The sequence below is a fragment of the Rhodamnia argentea genome, chromosome 4 (assembly GCF_020921035.1).
Source record: "Rhodamnia argentea isolate NSW1041297 chromosome 4, ASM2092103v1, whole genome shotgun sequence".
Taxonomy (NCBI): domain Eukaryota; kingdom Viridiplantae; phylum Streptophyta; class Magnoliopsida; order Myrtales; family Myrtaceae; genus Rhodamnia; species Rhodamnia argentea.
The window spans coordinates 30,112,292-30,133,289 of NC_063153.1; the positions used below are offsets into that span (position 1 = coordinate 30,112,292).

The 20,998-nt window shown below is 39.7% G+C and overlaps 1 protein-coding gene across 1 annotated transcript; it reads left to right on the forward strand.

Moving 5' to 3' along the window:
• The first annotated feature begins 1,133 nt into the window (after nt 1-1,133).
• LOC115748848 (flowering-promoting factor 1-like) lies at nt 1,134-1,525 on the forward strand. The gene has a single exon (XM_030685487.2). The coding sequence runs from the start codon at nt 1,202-1,204 to the stop codon at nt 1,523-1,525; it is 324 nt and encodes a 107-aa protein (XP_030541347.1). The 5' UTR covers nt 1,134-1,201.
• The last annotated feature ends 19,473 nt before the right edge of the window (nt 1,526-20,998 follow it).

Consider the following 20,998-nt stretch of genomic DNA (forward strand, 5'->3'; position numbering starts at 1 on the left):
CCATCATACTCACAATTAGGAACAAGATGACCAATGATTTTGTTTAACTCTCCAAAGCTGCAATTAATTAAACCGATAAGAACAAAAAGCAGGAAAATTTGCTGGCTCCCACACGTTGAAACTGAAAGCATTCAAGGACAATATGAGTCCCTTCTAGTCAGCCTCAGTGCATGATTCAAAGCTTCTCTATTGAATCATCGGGTCCTTTCCTCTCTGATTTTGTTCTTTTCCTTGTTTTGATTTTGTTGGATCTATAAAAAGTATTTGCTGCTTATTTTGTTGCAGATAATCTTCTCGTCCTACAAATCTTCCCGCAATCACGTGCTAAATTCGTTATTCTTTGCGACTTGCGAGCTCAGTCCAGTTCGCCAATACTGTAGGCGAAGTTTCGAATTCCGTCATCAACCTTGTTAATATAATAAGTTAAGGCTAAGCTAATTAATGTCTTCTTTTAGTTCGACCCAAAAAAAAATGTCGTCTTTGAGTTATAAGTTCTGTACAACAGCTCTTTTTTCTCTTTTCTTTTTTTGAGGGGTTTTTCTGGGCGAGAAGCCAGTAGGCCTGGGAGCCGCAAAAGCCCAAAGCTTTCATATGATTTGACTAGTGAAGGCTCATACTACCTTTAAGGTTTCATCTTTTGTAGCAAATGATGAGTCACACCAGCAAAAAAAAAGGTGAATCCCCCAACTTGGCGCTTTCAGTTGCCACTCCCACCAACACTTTCGAAGAGAAAACCTCAGACCCCCAGACCTTCACGTGGACATCTCGTGATGTGTATGTGGGGGGTGTTACCACAACCTATTTTAGCAAAGAACACCACCAAATTGTCCAAAGATTCCCCCACTGGAAAGCGAAATCGAAAGCTCGTACCCACCCAAACATGAGGGAGATTCTGGTCGCTTAGGGTTGCGACCTAGATCACCATGTCATCCCCTTGTGCCCCCAGCCAAACTAGGACCCCAATCTGAGGCCCACAATATCTTGATCCTATACCCAAAATCCAAAACATGCACATCATTCATCTTTCTTGCTCAGAGTGTTGAATTTTCCCTTTGTTTCTATCGGTCTCGTTGCTAGTATATAAAACCTTCTGGCTACCTCCCTTGCACTCCCAACCAAAACTCAACAAGAACTAGAAAACTTGATAACCCTTTTCCCCTATCATCAGATAGACCCTCCCCATTCGAGTTGCTCTGAGAAAATGTCGGGAGTTTGGGTTTTCAAGAAGGGCGTGATCCGCCTCGAGAACCCGCAGGCAGACGTGCATGGCAGCACCGGGCAGAGGAAGGCCTTGGTGCACTTGCCGACAGGTGAGGTCATCTCATCTTACTCGTCGCTCGAGCGGATCCTTAGGGGCCTTGGGTGGGAGCAGTACTCCGGCGGACAACCTGACCTCTTGCAGTTCCACAAGCAATCTTCCATCGATCTCATTTCTCTCCCTAGAGACTTCTCCAAGTTCAACTCCATCCACATGTATGACATCGTCATCAAGAACCCTAATATGTTCCACGTTCGCGACACATGATCTCCGCTCGCCATCAAAAGTCTCTCTCTCTCTCTCCTGTCAATTCGTGTGTTCTCTTAGTTTCCTAGTGTTCTGGTGTAATGCAGAAATTCTTGTTGTCTTTGATAAATGAATTTTTCTGCACTTTCATCGGATTGATATCTGGACTAACGGCACACGCCTTGTCTTAAGCAGCATAATTAAAGAGTAATATGTTAGGATAAAGAAATTTTCAATATGTAAATACTTATGCAAATGATTGTGTATCATATGCAGTTTCACTGAATAGCCATATCTCATGACCACAATTCCACAAGTAATCTTGCGTAACAATGTTCAGACATTTTGCATCATGCAATTTTAGTCTAGTATAATGTCTTCTGCACAAGGTACATGATCAAATCCGGATTCTTTTGCGAGGCAAACAAAGCTGAAAGAAAAGAGGTAGAGGTATATAAATTTCTGTCATCGATCAGTCTTCCTATGACAACAGGCAAGAGAGAGAAATGCATAAGTGCACTGTTGCAGCACTACAAACGCTAGGAAGATGAAAAGCACTCGAAAACCCTTGATGAAACAAATGGATTTGCCACAAAATTTTTCTCATTTTTGTGTCAATTTGGGGTCGGGGCCTGCAAGAATTGATGGCGCAAATTTAACCAGTAGATTCCAACTTCGTCTACTTAAGTTTTTGTTGGTAAGAGGATTAGCATGTTGCACAACATACATGTCTAAAGAACTAACATGCTTTAGAAAGAGCATCCCTTAACATTTTAAAGAGAACAATGAATCTAAAGGGACAGATGATATTGACCAAGCACAAGATAGTGAGTGATACTATGAGTTGGTACCCCAGTTAAATTACTCATTTTACTCTTCCAAAGCTGATAATCTTACCTGGAGGTTCGGCGAGCAGACGAATTTGACTGCACAGCTTCCAAATGAAAGAGTGGTCAAACAAAGGGCCTTTCGAGTATATCCCCTTGTGTTTCTATCATGTGAGAACCGACTCATACCAAAAAAATCACGACGGACAATCGAGGAAAATGGACCTAAAGCCAGGCACAGAAGAATTTCATAGAACCCTCATGTTTCGCTGCCGTGTTAATAGTCAATTATTTGTGCCGAAAACATTAATGTTGGGAACCAAAGACTGACGATAATTCGGAGCATCTCTAAACAAGTAAGAGGATTAATAGAAAGGAAGACCCTTTATCCCTAAAACGAGAAAACTGCTGACAATTGTGGAACTTTGTCACCTTCGAGAGATTGAGAGAGAGGTTGTGGTTACTAGCTCTGCGACTGCAATATTATCCAAAGCAACTGGCTCATAATGAGAGCAACTTCTGATGCACCTGTTCTATGTCTGCGAGGCAAGCCATATAGAACATCACTATATTTGTACGGCTGAGGAAGTCCACATTCACAAGGTCGCAATTGCCGAAAATAATGGACGATAAGAATCTTTAGCGAGGGTAAACTTCTGTACGGACCCATTTCTTTTCCTTCTATTAGAAAAATGTTGCACAAATGTTTCTGCGTGTATATCAACTTAGGCTGCGTTTCATCATCCAAACACAAATTGAGATGGGATAGGATAAGATAGAGTTCCAAATTATGGAAGATTCTATCATATATTTGGTGCATCTAGGATAGAATTGAAAATCACACATTTGAGACTGTTGCAAAGTCCAAAAAGTCCGCCAAAACCCTGACTCAACACCTTTCAGCCGGCCTCAACGCTCTCTTCGCGCCCTGAGAACTGCGCCACACCTGGGCGCAGCATTGGGGGTGGAGGCAGAGCCATGGTGGCCAAGGTGTTAAAATATGTCTCGAGTTTGAGCTTGTGAACTAAACCGGACTAAAGATAAAGTTGAATACTTATGGAGGCTTGTTGTAGAAATCATTTTTCTTTTTGGTATTATCCAAGTCTCGATCAAGAACGGAGGTTATTACGTGTTGAAGTCGGTTGCGATATTCACGGGGTGGGGTCTAAAGATTTGTTGGACTTTGACCATGAAAAAGAACAAGAAGAGGAAAGCCAGTTAGAGAAAAAAATCTTTTAAATGTAATTCGATAATACAAATATTATCTCTTCTTGTGAAAGTCACGTTCGGAGGAAAAGTCAACATGGACATTAAATTTGATTCGATTGGACTTGGAGGTTATATATATACGTGTTTCCTGTTGAAGTTGGAAGTCACGTCTTGAACGAGGTCTTGAAGAAGTGCTGCTCACCAAGTGCTTGGCAAGGGTTTATCTTCATTGGTTTTGTTCGCAAAATTACATCAAGAATTCAAGTGTTGAAGCCGATTAAGTCTTGAGATTAGATTTATGAAATTCTTTTAAGAGATTGAGAAATTATTTCGCTAGAAATTGAGGGCTAAACATTATGTGCATTATTGGATGTAATTGGGGTTGGAAACACTAAGAGTGTTTGAGTGACTCGAGTGTGGTTTTTAATTTATGTGTATCGCTTGATCTATAGTGGAATTCGTTGATGCTCTCCTCGTGGGCGTAGATCTCTACGACCGAACCACGTACATCTAGTGTCCGGTTTATTTTCTTGTTCTGTCTATTTATTGCTCGATCGCTTATTCCGCGCAACAATTGGTATCAGAGCTAGGCATTAGGTGACGTTGAAGCGGATCGATGGCGATAGAATAAGTTAAAGTGAAAATCGACATATTTGAGGGGAAGGACTTTGATTTCTGGAAGATGCATATTGATGGTTATCTACATCGGATGAAGCTGCACTTGCCCTTATCCGGGGAGAAACCAAAGAAGATGAAGCAAGCCGATTGAGAATTGCTGGATAGATGGGCGATATGTGTTATTCGGGCGACGTTGGCTTGTAACGTCGCGTTTAATATCATCAAAGAGAAGATCATTACGGGTTTGATGAAAGCCCTATTGGATATGTACGAGAAGCCCTCTGCGATCAACAAGGCCTATTTGATGCAACGTCTGTTTAATTTAAAAGTGAGAGAAGGTGCACCGGTTGCTAATCATATCAATGAATTCAATGTGATTGTTAGTCAATTGAGTTCAGTTGATATTGATTTTGAAGATGAAGTATGTGTTTTGATTCTACTATCCTCGTTGCTTGATAATTGGAATACTATTGTTCTTGCTATTAGTAAATCTTCCGGGTCAACAAGTTTGACATTTAATGGGATTTGAGATTTAATTCCGAGTGAGAACATCCGTAGAAGAGAATATGGTGAATCTGTATCTACCGCTTTAGGAGGCGGAAATAAAGGAAAAGCTAGTACTCGTGTTAGCAGAAGTAGTATGAACATGAATAGACGCAGCCGGTCTAGGATTGGTGGTGTTGTCTGTTGGAACTGTGGTAAGAGAGGGCATCTTAGAAAGGATTGCCTTAAGTTGAAAAAAGAAAAGGGCAAGGGAATTAGAATTGAATCTGCGAATAATGTTGCAGTTATAGCTGATGGTAATTCGGATAATATTGATGTTGTCTTGTCTGTGACTAAGGATCCGTCTTTTGACGGAAGGATTATGGATTCTGATTGTTCGTTTCATGCTACACCAAACAAGAACTGGTTTATTACTTATCAATGCATGGATAGTAGTAAAGTGCGGTTGGGGAACAATGCTGAATTCAATATTATAGGTGTTGGTAATGTTAGAATCGGAATGCATGACGGTATTGTAAGGACATTGGCTAGAGTGAGGCATGTTCCAGAGTTGAAGAAAAATCTGATTTCCTTGAGCGCCTTAGATTCAGTTGGGTGTCAATATTCGACGGAATGTGGAATTCTGAAAAATCGTTCGAGGTGCCTTGCTCATAATGAAAAGAATCAAGGATAATAGCCTATATGAGCTTCAAGGTGAAACAGTGATGGAATTATTTGTGAAGACATCGGATGCATCTCTTCAAGGGTCTGCATTGTGGCATATGTGTTTGGAGCACATTAGTGAAAGAAGCCTGAAGGTTCTAAGTGAAAGAAATTTATTGTGTGGTTATATTGCTAACAAACTAAATGTATGTAGGTACTGTGATTTAGATCAACGGTGGAAGTGTAGTTTAGTACAATTGTATGAAAAACCACAAAAATGGCATAATTACTTCACTTGGATGCTTGTAGGTTGTCGCGGTTTCCTTTTAGGAAGATTGTCGGGTTTATGATAATAGTTGTTGATGATTACTCGAGAAAGACTTGGGTGTTTGTGTGTAAGCACAAGTTTGATGTTATTGTCAAGATCGGGCGGTTGAGAGCTTTAATCGAAAAGGAGACCGATAAAAAGATCAAGCATATGTGGACTGACAAAAGCATGGAGTTTTGCTATAAGCTGTTAAATGAATTCTGCATGAATGAAAGCACGGTGAGACACCGCATTAATACTAATAAACCACATGTTGCGGAATTAATGAGTAGAACAATACTAGAGACGGCCCATAAAATACTCTCTAATGCTGGTATGGCTAGGAGATTCCTAGCGGATACGATTAGTATGGCGAGCTACCTGGTGAATAGATCCCCATTGACTGTAATTAGATGTCGAACTCCCGAAGAAGAGTGGTCAGGTAACGTTGCTGATTATTCTATTCTTAAAATATTTGGTTGCTCATGTTATGTTCGAGTTAGTGATGGTAAGCTCAATGGAAGGGCAAGAAAGTGCATGTTACTAGGTTATGCACAAGGTGAACGCAATTATCGATTGTGGTGCCCGAAATTAAATTCACATGTTATTAATAGAGACGTTACATTTGTCGAGTCTCCAGTACTTTTGGCTAGGAGTCACTATAGCGGTGTTAATACGGATACGGACGGTGTTCATCTTGAAGTGAAGTTACAATTAGAAACTCTTGAGGTAGCAGATACTAGCGTAGTAATCGACATAGATAGTGCTTGTAGCGAGGTGGAGCCTAAGGAGTCAACAGATTCTGTAACTCACGATATTAACAAGGTACGTAATCGGTCTCCTAACGGATATGGATGCATCGATGGTTTTGCTTTATCCGTGGTTAAGGAGCTTGTATCATAAAATCTTTGTGGAGCAGTTAAAGGTGCATGTGTAGTTGGTATTCTAATGAGGTCTACGGTTACCACGAAGTCCAAGCGCGGCTTGGATTTGGATGATGTCTGTGGCGATTAAGCCTATTAGGGCTGTGGGAGAGTAGCGATGGCATTCAGATTATTAGCACGGTGATTGTGACTTCGCTCAAACGTCAAGCCAAGGTAGAGATTCGTAAAATATGTCTCAAGTTTGAACTTGCAAACTAAACCCGACTAAAGATAAAGTTGAATACTTATGGACACTTGTCGTAGAAATCAAATTTCCTTTTGGTATTATCCAAGTCTCGATCAAGAGTGGAAGTTATTCTATGTTGAAGTCGGTTACGATATTCACAGGGCGGGGTCCAGAGATTTGTTGGATTTTGCCCATGAAAAAGAACAATAAGAGGAAAGTCAGTTAGAGAAAAAATTCTTTTAAATGTAATTGGATAATACAAACATTATCTCTTGTGAAAGTCACATTCAGAGGAAAAGTCAACATGGACATTAAATTTGATTCGATTGGACTTGGAGGTTATATATATATACACACATATTTCCTATTGAAGTTGGAAGTCGCGTCTTGAACGAGGTCTTGAAGAAGCGTTGTTCGCTAAGTGCTTGGCAAGGATTTATCTTCGTTAGTTTTGTTCGTGAAATTACATCAAGAATTCAAGTGTCAAAGCCAATTAAATCTTGAGGTTAGATTTGTTAAATTCTTTTGGCGAGATTGAGAGATTATTTCACTAGGAATTGGGGGCTAAATATTGTGTGCGTTATTAGATGTAATTGGGGCTGAAAATACTAAGAGTGTTTGAGTGACTCGAGTGTGGTTTGTAGTCTCTGTGTGTCGCTTGATCTATAGTGAAATTCGTTGTTGTTCTCCCCGTGGACGTAGGTCTGTACGACCGAATCAACGTACATCCGATATCCGATTTATTTCCTTATTCTGTCTATTTATTGTAAAACTACTTGTTCTGCGCAACACAAGGATGTGGGAAAGGGCTTTGAGGAGGCCGGGAGTGGGCATCCTGGCCTCCTTGGTGATGATGGGAAAGTTGAGGAGCGTGGCGGCGGTGTTCTCCCGGGAATCTGGAGAGAAAGAGTAGAGGATCTCAAACAAGTAAGGAATGGCATTGGAGTCGACAATGAGGGGGCGACAGTAGGGACATGCTTGGTGATGAGATGGAGCTCATAGAAAGCTTTAGTGCAAGTGAGCTAGAAGATGAGCCGAGCTTCACCACCGGGAACTTGGCCTCCGGCATTAGACCCCAATTATGCTTCTCTAGTCCGCGATGAAGATTTATCTCTCTAGATGAGGTTTCAAGAGATGGTGATGAGTGATGGGGAAAGCAAGAAGTCCACGGGAGAAAAGAAAAGCTCAGATGAAGAAGAGGAAAAGAAAGGGTGTGAAAGGTGGAGAGAAGGGCAATCACCGAGAAGCTCCGGATGGGCAACACCACCCCGAACAGCCGCGAGTGATGGAACTCGTGCGGTGGTCAAAGGTGACAATATACTATTTGGTTTTGGCCATCGTATGGTAGCCGGCAGATGTTAACGATGGAGGTGGTGACCGGCGATGAAGCGGCGGTTGCATTGGTTGTCGAATATCTAGACATAACCAAATTATACTCATTCTCGGGGATTTAATGTGTGGACCATTACGGTTATATCCAGATTCTACGTTACCCCAAATATCTAGTAAAATAAAAGTTGTCCTTTGGTTGTGTAATATCTAGATATAGCCAAATTATACCCAATCTCGGGGTTTTAATGTGTGGACCATTACGTTTATATCCGGATTCTACGTTACCCCCAAACATCCCATAAAATAAAAGTTGTCCTATCAGAAATTATATTGCCTATTGTTAGTGAATATGGTCTACACTAGATCCCATAAAAAAAAAATACACAAATTTTCAGCATTGATTCTGTTTATCTTTTTATTCATAGACTAAATAATATGCAACAGTAGCATAATATTTAAGTCCAATCCACTAAGGCTCTCGCTCTTATTACTAATGATATATTTCCTATTCTTCACGGTTGCCAATTGTAGAAATAGATCCTATTTACACTCTATCTCTACATATGTAACTGTGTGGAGTAAGAAACGACCCATCTACTTTGTGGGTCCTACTCGCAGCTAAAGATGACCCATATAAGTAAGAAGCAAATAGGGTGGCTGATTGGGTTGCTAAAGCCTAAAAGAGAAATAGTTTATTGAGTAATTGGTTTATTTACCCTCGGGTCTTTTGACTATGTCCCAAAACCCATGGAGTGCATTCTCAAACTTCTTATGATTAAATTAAATAGAAGTATTATGACAAAAAAAAAAAAAGAAATGACTCTTTATTCTGGTAGCACTCGATAAGGGTGGCCACTGACCGGTTTAGGCCTGGAACCGGCCATTGACGAACCTAAACTAGCCCCTTGATTGAGCCTACCGGTTCCAAACCAGAATCGGCCCGGCCCTCACGGGCTGGTTAAGGTTAGTCCAATTTCAAAACCGGCCCGGAACGGACAGTTCCGGGCCATTTCCCAACTGGCCACTTAGCCGTTGGGGCCTAAGAAAAAAAAGGGGGAACGGCTCTTTCCCCGGGATTTGAGCCAACCGTTGCATTGCAACGGATTCCCCCCTTTTTAATTTATTAAACTATCCCAAATCTCTATAAATACCCCTTTCTCCTTTCATTTTATCTCACAAATTCTCACAAATTCTCTCAATTCTCTTAATCCGCTCAATTTTCTCAATTTTCTGAATCCACTTTTCGCTCAATTCTCTAAAAAAAAATAGCAAGTGGAAGTAGATTATGTGACAGGTGAAAGAGCACGATGCAGATGAGGGAATTCGATTATCATCATCCTTTTGAATATGATCCTCGTGAATTTACATGTTGGGTAGACGAAGATAATAATATCAACGTTATTCCCAACGTCGAGCACGTCCCAACGCAAGAAATTTTTCATTCTCCTACTAGCGTCGAAGAAACGTTGACAACACGAGGAGCCGAACGGGAGGATACATCCGACATATGGAAACACTTCACGAAGGAATATTTAGGAGAAAAACAAGAATCAGATAAAATGTAAATATTGTGGGACATCATATAGTTCTACTGATTGAGGTGGCTATGAAACATTTAAATGACATCTGAAGTCAAAACATGCAACGCAAGTGGGAATCAACACCAGCCAACAACAAATTGTCGAGTACGCCAATCCTAACACTCCTCCTTTATTTCTTTACAATAAAAAATTTTATAAAGAAACATTAGCTCAATATACTGCCATTGATCGTTTACGGTTTAATGTTGGTGAAAATTTTTGTTTCAATTTTTTTATAAACACTACATGTACTCTGCAAGTAAAACCCGATCCGAGAAATACTCTTAAATGGAATATTTTTGGGCTTTATAAAAAAGGAAAAAAGGATTTGAAATTTTTTTTTACGAATTTCAATAGACGTGTGCATATAGGTAGCGACATTTAGAGTAATCATTGGTAAACTCATTCTTATATGGGCATCACATATCATTGGATAGGTGACAATTGGAACATTCAAAAAATAGTTATTACATTTCAAGTTTTTGATTATAGGCATACGCCCAATAATATTTATAGACTAATTAGGCAAGTTTTAAAATAATATAATTTGATTAATAAAATTTTTTCAGTTGGTTTTGATAATGTCTCGGCAAATACCGCTTCCATTCCTGATTTATAAAAGATTTATAAGCCCACTTTTGGTGGATAATTTTTTCACATTAGATGTGTTTGCCATGTTTTAAATTTATGTGTACAAGATGATTTACAAATTCTTGATACTTTTAATTTTTATGAAAACATCCCCAAATTATGAAAGAATGAGGTAGATTTTGTAAAGCAAATAGAAGAACACCAAAAAAAAAAAATTCAAAAGACATTCCGACTCATTGAAATTCTACTTACGAGTTGCTTAATCAATCTTTTGCTTATAAAGATTTATTATGTGCATTTATTTCAAATAATATTTTTGAAATTAATTTATTCCCACAAGATTGAGATATTTGCAAAAAAAAAAATTAAATTTTTTAAAATTTTTTAACAATGCAACTTATAGTTTATCTGGTGTTTATTATCCTACTATGCATTTATTTTTAATAGAGTGTGTTAATACTGTCGGTGTTTTCGAAGAATATGAAAAAGATGATCAATTTGCTCCGACTATTTTAACAGTGCGAGCAAAATGGCTGTTTTATTATATCGAAATTCCTCTTATTTATTTGGTTACTTTTGTTTTCAATCCACGTATGAAATTAGATTGTTAGATGACTATCTAAATAGCTATTATGAATGTTTATATTTGAATGAAACAATAAATGTTAGAACTATATAAGCAGCGGTTAAAGACACACCAAGAGAATTGTATAGTGAATTTTGTAGTACATATGATTTAGGTGATAGTGGATCTTCCCAACCTAGTGATGTATAAAGCAGGGAGAGTAGTAGAATTAGTAGAGGGTACAAAATGCTGATAAATAGGCAAAAAAGATAAAAGGAAGCAACACGTAATATTTCTGAAATAGAGACCTATTTAACCATTTCTTTTGAGTTTGGTGAATCCGAAGGTATAGATTTTCCAATTCTAGAGTGGTGGAAGAGGCATTCAACTCAATTCCCAACCCTCGCTCTCATCGCAAGATAGATTTTGGCAACCCCTTATTCAATAGTTGCAGTTAAACATGCATTTAGTCCTGGAGAATTAATTTTGGATGACCGACGTTCAAGATTACATTCGGATTCGGTGGAGGCTCAAGCTTATCTCAATGATCGGACAAAGGCTCAATTTCAACAACAAGAGATAGATCGCAACGCAGAAACCAAATTTTTCGATGATGATGATGATGGAAATACCACAGCCACGATTATTGGAACGAGTAGCGACGATTGACGATGAGGTAAGTTGGGATTATCAAAGGTAAAAGAATTACATGGACTTTGATTCTTCTATCCCCAAGAAGATATAAATGCGTTTAATAATAATTCATTAAGTTCAAGCCCCTTCCCCCTCCCTTTTTTTCTCTCCCAAATTTGATTATAATGTACAATTTGATGATAATTTATATTTGATAATTTATTATTTTTTTATTTCATAATTTATTATTTAAAAATTAAATAGAAAAATCGAAACCTGAACCGGCCCGGAACCACGGGTTTCGAATCGGGACCGCCCCTTAAAGGGCCGGTTATGGTTCGGGGGTGGCCACGAATCGGAACCGCCGGTTCCGAACCGTGGCCACCTCTAGCTCTCGACAAGATCGAGCAAATAATTATGAATCATGATACATAAATTATACTTCAATGTATTTCTTTCAGCTATGTAACATTACTATCTTATGTATGAATTTATATATGTATATCTCGGTTTGCATTTGAATATATGGTTTCTTAAATTCATACTTTAAAAAAAACCTTAGTTGTTATTTGTGAAACAAAATGTTATTCTAATTAATTGCATTTAGTGTTCATAAGACAAATGTATGTGTATGTAGATATTGAAAGGATTTTGCTAGCATAACATTTTTTGAGTGAGTGTGGCAAGAATGACATGTTGTGAGCCACAAATTCTTGAAGGAGTGGACCCCATAATAATTACTAATTATTTGTTATTTGTTGTTTTTGTGGTCCAAAATAGACTGTTGATCTCACGATAAATTAAGGACGGTCACTTAATCATTTCTCATGTTGAAAATCTTTATTTAGTAATTTGATTTCCCATTTTCAGTTTTTCAATATGAGGCAACACGTAATTTCAATTGATGACTATAGTTACAAAAGTTGTGTGTGTGTCTGAGGTATCCAAAGTTGAAAATCGGAAGGGAACCACCTAATTTCGAGACTATTCAGATTTAGAACCGATCAATTCAAGACAAAATCCTCTCCAAAGACAACACCCATTTTGCAATTTCAAATAGTGAAGTATTTAGCTAGATACCTAAATAACTAAATCAAGCCCCCATGAATAAAAATATGTGGATCGAATGGTAAAAAAGATATCCATTCAACAGATGTTTCCATGTAAATGCACACCAACCTATCTTGATAGAATAGCGGGTGAAAGAATCTTTCTAAGAAACAAATTAAGTTTAGGATTGCTCTCTTTTTTTTCTTCTTTTCCCTTAGAAATTTGTTTATCAAACCGGTACTAGAGTAGAACATCAAGCTTAGGCCAATTCTAGGCACCTCCATCATATTTATAGAGTGTGATGTTTGGGATATAACGACAAAAATAGAGTATTGAAGTTTTTTTGCGTTGATTGGTCAGGTCATACGCCAAGTCGTTCAGCTTTGAATTATCCGGAAAATTACTCATATACATGAACAGAAAATCAAACAAAAACTTAGGTGTTAGCCTAAATGTAAAATCGTTTTGCCCATCTTTGTATGATTCGGGTTCAAGCCCATTGCGAGTACTTCAGTAGTAGAATTCAAAATGCACCAGACGGGTGTGGAGGAATTCGTCCTCAAGATTGCTCAGGAAGGTGGACCAATCGAGATGTGCGAAATCTCACTCGGACACCACCTGGCTCACTGTACAACTAAACTCATTTTCTAATTGCAACGAAGACCAAAAGAACCGATCTGGAATCGAGCCGGTCAAGTCGGCTCCCACCGATTTCCGAGGGGAATCGGGACCAATGCTCACCCCGCGTTCCAAAATATCTCAAGCGGTAAGAAGGAACGATACAGGTGGCCTATGGTCCTAAGTGATTCTGGGTATGACTGTGGACTAGGGGGGTGGGGCTCGCGCCGGCATTGAATTATCGCCCCCCTTTGGATTGGAATTACTAATCTCAGAGAGAGAGAGAGAGAGAGAGAGATCCTTATTCAATCATATAGAAACAGGAGACAATATCCATCGATTTTGTCCGAAAGATAGATGGTTTCCAATGAAAAATCTCTTAGGTGTTCTTAGGTGTTCCGGGCATATCCGAACTGACTTGATCTCGACCTTGGAATTAGCCGGATCTTGTGTAGGACCGGCTTGATCTAAGAGACGGAATGCATTGGATTTACATGCATCCGGTGTGCCTACCGGTGTCTCGATTCCCGGTGGTCCAACCCGAGAAAACGAGAGAGCGAGGGAGGGATGGTGCTTCACGTGGATGGGATTGCGACGGTTGATGTGCATGAATTGGCACAGCGAGGAGAGATGACAAGTATCTCCATGGTACGTCCTCATCATATTTTGTCCAAAGACTGCACATTCTAAAACGTGGACACCAGCCTCCAAGAAATTCGGTGGTGAATAGATGGGACATCGGTTTTAGTATTTAGGGCCCGTTTGTTTGGCAAAAACTCCAGATTTTGAATGTATTTTTCTAAAAGATGATCGGTTATGTAGCTTAAAAAAATTAGTCAACGGATAATGTTTTTATTATTGACAACAATTTATGCCCAACTATTTTCATAGGTGGTGAAATACTTTGCATTCATTTACTTTTGTAAGCTGTTCATTTTGCATATAAATCATCGTTACTCCAAAAGGAAAGATCATTTCATGTGCATATTGGATTTTTGGCTACCAAGTTCGAATACAAAAATTTGATAAATCATTCATTCTTTTGAAAGAAAAAGAATAACTCTAGGGTAAATTACCAAAAAAGTCATAAACCTATTGCAATTGTGACAATTCGGTCCTAAACTTTTTTTTGTCATTCAATCCTAAATACTTTGTAATTGTGCTAATTCAATCCATTCGGCCAATTTTGGCAAGCCGGAGCTAACGTGGAAACCATCCAGAGACATAATAATTTTTAATATTTTTTCTTAATTTTTATGAACTTTTTTTCTTTATTTTCTTTTTCTTTCTTCCCTCTTCTTCCTCTACCCGGTCGTGGGACCTCGACCTCGTGGGCCTCAGGCTAAACTTGCCCCTGCTGGCCACTGGTGAGGGTGAGGCTCCCCTACTATCGTTGGGCGAGATCGGTCGAGCCTCGCCGGGCCTCGCTATGGCCGGGCGATGCTTGACCTCGCCAAATCTGGGCCGGCGAGGTTTGTCCTTGTCGGTGGCCGGTAGGGCGAACTTTGCTCGAGGCTGGCGAGGTTGACCTCACCGACAATCACCTTTGGCCAATCATCGAGGTTTGGCGACCAATTGGAAGAAGAAGATGGACGGAAAGAAAAAGGGAAGAAAAGAAAAGAAAAACGAAAATAAAAAATATTAAAATATTATGTTTCAAAAGGATTGAATTAGTACAATTACAAAAGGTGTAGGATTGAAGATTAAGCACTTTTTCTTTTATTTCATACTGAAAAAATCCTTCTTCTTTTTTTGTCGTTAAGGTGGAAAACTGAACCAAAAATTTATCATTAATTATTAAATAGAATAAGAAATCTATTAAATAGAATAAGAAATATATTAAATAGAAAAGAATTCATTTTTTTGTTGAATGGGAAAAAAATAATTAAGGCTAAATTATCACAATTACAATAGGTTTAAGACGTTTTTGGTAATTTTCCCACTCTTAATAGAAGCGGCGTGGTCAGTCTAAGTAATGATCGGTTAGTTCATTTTCATATCTAGACGTAAATTTATGTTAACCCTCACCTACGCTCATTGTTAATGAGTGTATCTATTATAGAATAATACGTGGACTTTTCTAGACATTTCTAGTTTACACAACAAAATATTTACGATTACTTTTTGCTGGTTTGAATGATGGGACTTTGTGAAACGCTAACCATAGGATCCTCAAGGATCTATCACAAAAGCTTTGTTGACTAGATTCACTCGTATACATAATTCAGTTCGGTGTAAAATGGGGAAAATTATCTAAAAAGCCTCAAAATTTATCGTGTTTTTATCAATTCAGACATAAATTTTTTAATTTTATCAATTGAGTCATAAATTTTTTCATATTTTACCAATTGAGTCCATTCGACCAATTTTAGCCTGAAATAACTTATGTGGAAGTTCGTAGTCTTACGTGGACGCCGGCCGTCTTATGTAATAAGGCCAATGCTAACGTGAATAATTTTTAATGATGTTCTAATACTTTTATTTAATTTCTTATTAGTCTTTTCATCTTTTCTTTATTTTTTTAATTTTTTATTATTTATTTTCTTTTTTCTCAGTGGCCAACAAGGGTCGCTAGGTGCTCATCGGTCGCGGACAGCACCAACCTCGGTCGAGACCCTCGCCCTCAATTGATGAGGCATAGCAAAGCTTGCCCAAGGTCCGTGAGGGCCGGGCGACCCTCATCTAGTCTCCGGGAAGGGCAAGGCAACACTCGCCAGCATTGAGGAAAAAAAAATTAATAAAATGTTTGATAAAATATTAAAACATTATGAAAAATTATCCACGTTAGCACCAGTGATGCCACATAAACGATCTCCGGTCAAATTGGCTAGATGTACTCAATTGGAAAAAGATGTAAAGGTTTACTCCATTGGCAAAATTAAAAAGCATATGACTAAATTGGCAAAAATACAATAAATTTAGAAGCTTTGCACAATTTTTGCCATGCCCCTGATCCCCCGGCACGCGGCAACCCTACCAAAACACCCTAAGGTCATTAAGGACGACGTCCCGGACACGTCATTGACCCATACAATTTATCTTCTTATTCAGCACATGTGAAAACGATTCACTCCCGGACAACATATCAAAACAGAACTAGTAAAGTAGGATACACGACAACAGTTCAACAACAAAAGATTTCATTTCATTAGCAGATAATCTTTAACCCTACAAAGCTATACATAGACAACCACATACTTGGGGGCAGCTCCCTAAGATCAACAAAAAAATAGGCGGGTCAAGGCAAGGTTAAAGTTGTATCTACTCCAAAAGAGGGGCTACGTCACCCTCGGAACTCACATCAACAAGTCTCTGCAAAAAGTCTCCATCACCATAACAGCCCATTAAAAATACTCGAGCAAAGGCACGTAATTTGAAGCGTCATGGTCCGATTCAAGCTCGGGGTCCTTAACCTCCCGTTTAGGAGTATCGATGTCTATCGGATCCTAGACTTAGCTAGTAGAGACTGCGGTAGGTGGTCCCTCAAACCCGGGGATCGGTCCATGGAGAGCATCACCCTCACCCATGAACCAGGCTTTGAAGCGGTGGGGCACTAAGTGCTCCAACCACTCCTCCACCCATACGGTCTTTACGTGATGCTCCCAAACCCGATCCATGTCCGGAACCGGATAGTAATCGATATCAAATGACTGGTCCATAGGGACTCCAAATCGAACGTGACGGTTCTCCATTACCTTGGTCCTGAAAAAGGTCAACAAATAACGGAGATGAGAAATAAATCTCGGTGAATCAACGCCTAAACCCGACTAGGGCATTGATTCGCTCAGAGCGGCCTAGCAAGCAACACGGATCCATAATAATTTGTTCAACCATATGCAAGCTTACCAGTCACGAGCTATACGTAATGCAATGCTTGACACGACACGTCAATCATACCAATCGATCCACTAGCAAGGCATCACATCAACTTGCATACATAGGACACCACACGCAATCCAATTATTAACAGTTAAAGCCATTTGGCCCGGCACACTAGAGAGTTGATGCCTAGCACACTAGAAAGTTAGTGCTCTGCTGATAGGACCGGACATCGTCCTATTATTTCGGCGACAGCTACTATTAGGCTAGTGTGATTCTGATCGACATGGCATGGCGTAGTAGACACTCATGTAAGGAGCGTCGGTTTGTCATCAGCTGCGACCGACATCCGATCAACCTGGCAACACGGATTGACGTGCATCCGATAAGTCGAATGGTTCCGCACGACCGGCACTGTACAAACTAACTAGGATGCCGTACGAATGACACAGCCTGAGCTCATCATGTGACCACACAAGCATATCGTACAACCAATCGATTCTTATCTTGGCATTTAATCCAATGCTCACACGATCATGCTTAAAAATCCAGCCCACGGCTATTTTCATGTTCAAATATGCAATTGGACTCCACAGATGATCACATGAATATGCAGATTATCTACCGGACTTTGCATCCGATACGGAGTGATTAATTCTCAAGCGTCTATATGCTTTATAAATATACCCAACCCACACATCCAGCAATCAATTAGTGAATCACCCAATCAAGCAAGCGACGGTAATAATTATTTAAATTTAATTAATCTGACTGCAATTATTAGTCCAATTTCATAAAATCAAGCCCATAATAATCGATCAGTCCTAGCAATTCATCGTCTACTCGGCTCTAACCACTCGCTTGCGATCAAACAATTGCAACCGGTGAATCAATCCAGTATAATCACCAATTAACCACAATCCACCTAACTATCCAGTCTATCTTAATTAATTGTGGTCATTTAACCTAAACCAAGTTTTTAACTAAACCGACCACAATTATCTATCTAAACACCTGATTATACTAATTACACTAACTCTAAATGTAATTAATGATCTAACCGTGAATTAGGGGTTAACTCACAAAAACGAAGATGACGATAACGATGACGACGACATGAGCGGAGGCGACACACGACGACAATGGCGGTGGGGCAAGACACGGCGGCGGCACAACAACTCTCGAGGCTTTTCGGGTCCGGCGGTACAATGACGAGGCAAAACAAGCTCAAATGGTCATGGGCCGCGGCTGGGACGGCTACGATTGGCAGCTCACGGCAGTACCCGGGCTCAACCGAGGTAGCGTTGGGTCACGGGGCTCACGGGATAGCAGCCACTCGAGAAGGGGATGGCGGCTCAAGGTGAATGATGATGGAGGCTCAAGGGTGGCCGAGGGTCGTCGGGGTCGATTGGCGACCCGGGGGGGTGATGATGACCGAGGACGACGCGAGGGAGTAGCTGGCCAACGCGAGAACATGAAGGGCTCGGGGTCGAGCGACGGCGAGGACTAGTCGAGCTAGCGGCCGGTGGTGGCTAGGATAGACGGCGACAATGGGCGGCAGACTTGACGGGTGGTCAAGGCAAGGCGAAACCGAGAGAGAGAGAGAGAGAGAGAGAGAGAGGGGGAGAGAGAGGTGAGAAGGAGGTCGCGGGAGCTTGAGGTTCCACGACGACGACGAATGGCGGGGCTGGTGGCGAGAGCGCGGCGGCTGGCGATAGGCAACGGGCGGATAAACCGGCGGCGACGGTGGTGTCGGGCCGAGCGAGCAGCGGTAGCAGCAAGGTAGAGAGGGGAGGGGGCTTCGAGGTGGTAGTCCGAGAGAGAGAGAGAGAGAGAGAGAGAGAGAGAGAGAGAGAGAGAGAGAGAGAGAAATGGAGTTGACTTAAGGTGATGGGTAAATGGGGGATTTGACTGGGGGGTGCGGCCCACCAGATTTGAATTATTTGGCTTTTAGTGCATAAAGGCGGGGCATTTTGGTCATTTGATTTTTTAGGACTAGTTGGACATTTGGCATAACCGATTGAGGCTAATTTGGTAAATTCGTGGCTAGGGTTCGGTCTGAGCGTGAAGGGTTTTAAAACTACCGCACAACAATCAAACTACCGAAGCTAAAACTACTCTGAGCGACGTCTCGGGAAAAATCCAATTATTATCACTTAAATCCTTCTAATCCAAATTTTCATACAACAAACTGGAATTCACAGCTAAACCTTCCATTGAATCCAGTTATCTAATAGACATCGAAATCTCAAGGCGTCACAATTTTCCCGTGTAAAATGATATGAGCGAAATAGATAAGTTTACGTGGTCAAAGAAATCTCATTTTCAATTGCTTTATTCTGCTTCATTGTTTGAGTAATATAAACTGAAAAGAAAAAATACCTAAAAGTTAGCCTATTAAGAAAAAATAGTGTGTTTCTTGATTGTTTTTCTACTATATAATTTACGTGCATTTTAGAGATATTACAAACTCGTTTTAAGTTGTCGTCTCGTCATATCCCAGCCTCAACTCCAATTCATATTTCGAGTGCTTTTGGTTGGAGGAAAACTCCATGATAAAGCAAAATGCTTTCCGAGAAAGCATTTTGCAAGGAAAATGATTAGTTTTCCTATATTTTGTGATATGTGACCGAAAATATTTTTGAGTATTTGGATTTCATTTGAAAAATGATTTCAATTTTATGACTTTATCTTAGGAAAAAATTATATTTTTAAATAAATTTTAATTATTTTTATTTTTTCCTTCTTTCTGAGCCGGTCACCAGTTGTTACTATGGCCTGCCATCTATGAAGCACTAACACACTTTGGGGATCTACATGTCGAGTCGTGTCACGTCTAACACTTCGACACTTTTTGATATGCGACCAACACGTGATCAACGATCCAAACACGTCAAAATTCAAAACATATTCACTTATATGAAGTTTGGTTAGTTGCTAGAAAAATGGCACTCTAAATTGTCTTCGGTCCAAGCTGGTAGAAGGTGAAGTGACCCAACAAGGCCAGGAACTTCACTCAATGAGGGAAAGCTAATTTATTGATCTGGGGTTTCAATTAAATAAAAAGGCTAAAGGAAGAGGAAAAGGGGGGCTCTTGGAGAAAGAAAAGATCCAGTTTGGGTCCCGAGCAAAAAGCCAGCCCTTTTTTTTTAGTAAGATAGACAAAGGCCGCTAATCTCCTATAATAGCGATTTCCCTATCCTTTAAAGCTTCCCCGGAATAAGGAACTTCTTCCCGATCTGCCGAACCCGCTGCCCCATTGACTAAGAAGGGGGCTGGCGCAACAATTACATGGACCCCTTCCGCAACACACGAGTCCAGCATCTCGACACGCCAATTCGATACACATGGGACAATTTTAAGCATTTTTAATAAATTAGAGGTGATAATGTGTATTTATAAAAATATATATAATTAAGTCATATATCCAGTCAACTCAAAAAAGAAACCTAATCATGCATCATTAACAAAAGAAGAAGAAACTCATAGGTGATATTTTTATACATACATAACAATTTTCCATGTATATATTAAAGTATAAATTGAATTTACAAAGTGTCTTAACGTGTCGGAATTCTCTATTTTTTTTAGAAATGACATGTGGGTATATCGTGTCATGTCACGTGTCGTATGTCGGTGTCAATGCTAATATACCAACCACCGGCTGATATATATATATAACATCAAACTTAAAAAATATAAAATAAAGTATTAAAAAAATCGAGATGAACAATTTCGGGATATGTTTTCACCTTTAGATTAGGAATTCACTTTCTCTTTATGCATAAACTTTTTGTTGACCGGAAAGGATTTTTTTGTTAATGAAGTCATTTTTGGCAAACCAAACGAGTGAAAGTTCAGAAAATTAATTCCCGAAAAATACTTTCACCAAAACAAACGCACTTTTAAAATTATGCACCGACCCAATTGCAGAGGGGAAAAAACTCCCGAATCAAGCGTAAAACATTCAAATTTTAAATGGCTTTATAATCACTTGATTCGCTTGCAAAGTGCAGTCTCTTTGCTTAGGCAACAAAGTTATTTTAGTTACATTGTGATTAAAAGTCAAAATATTTCAAAAAAATGCAA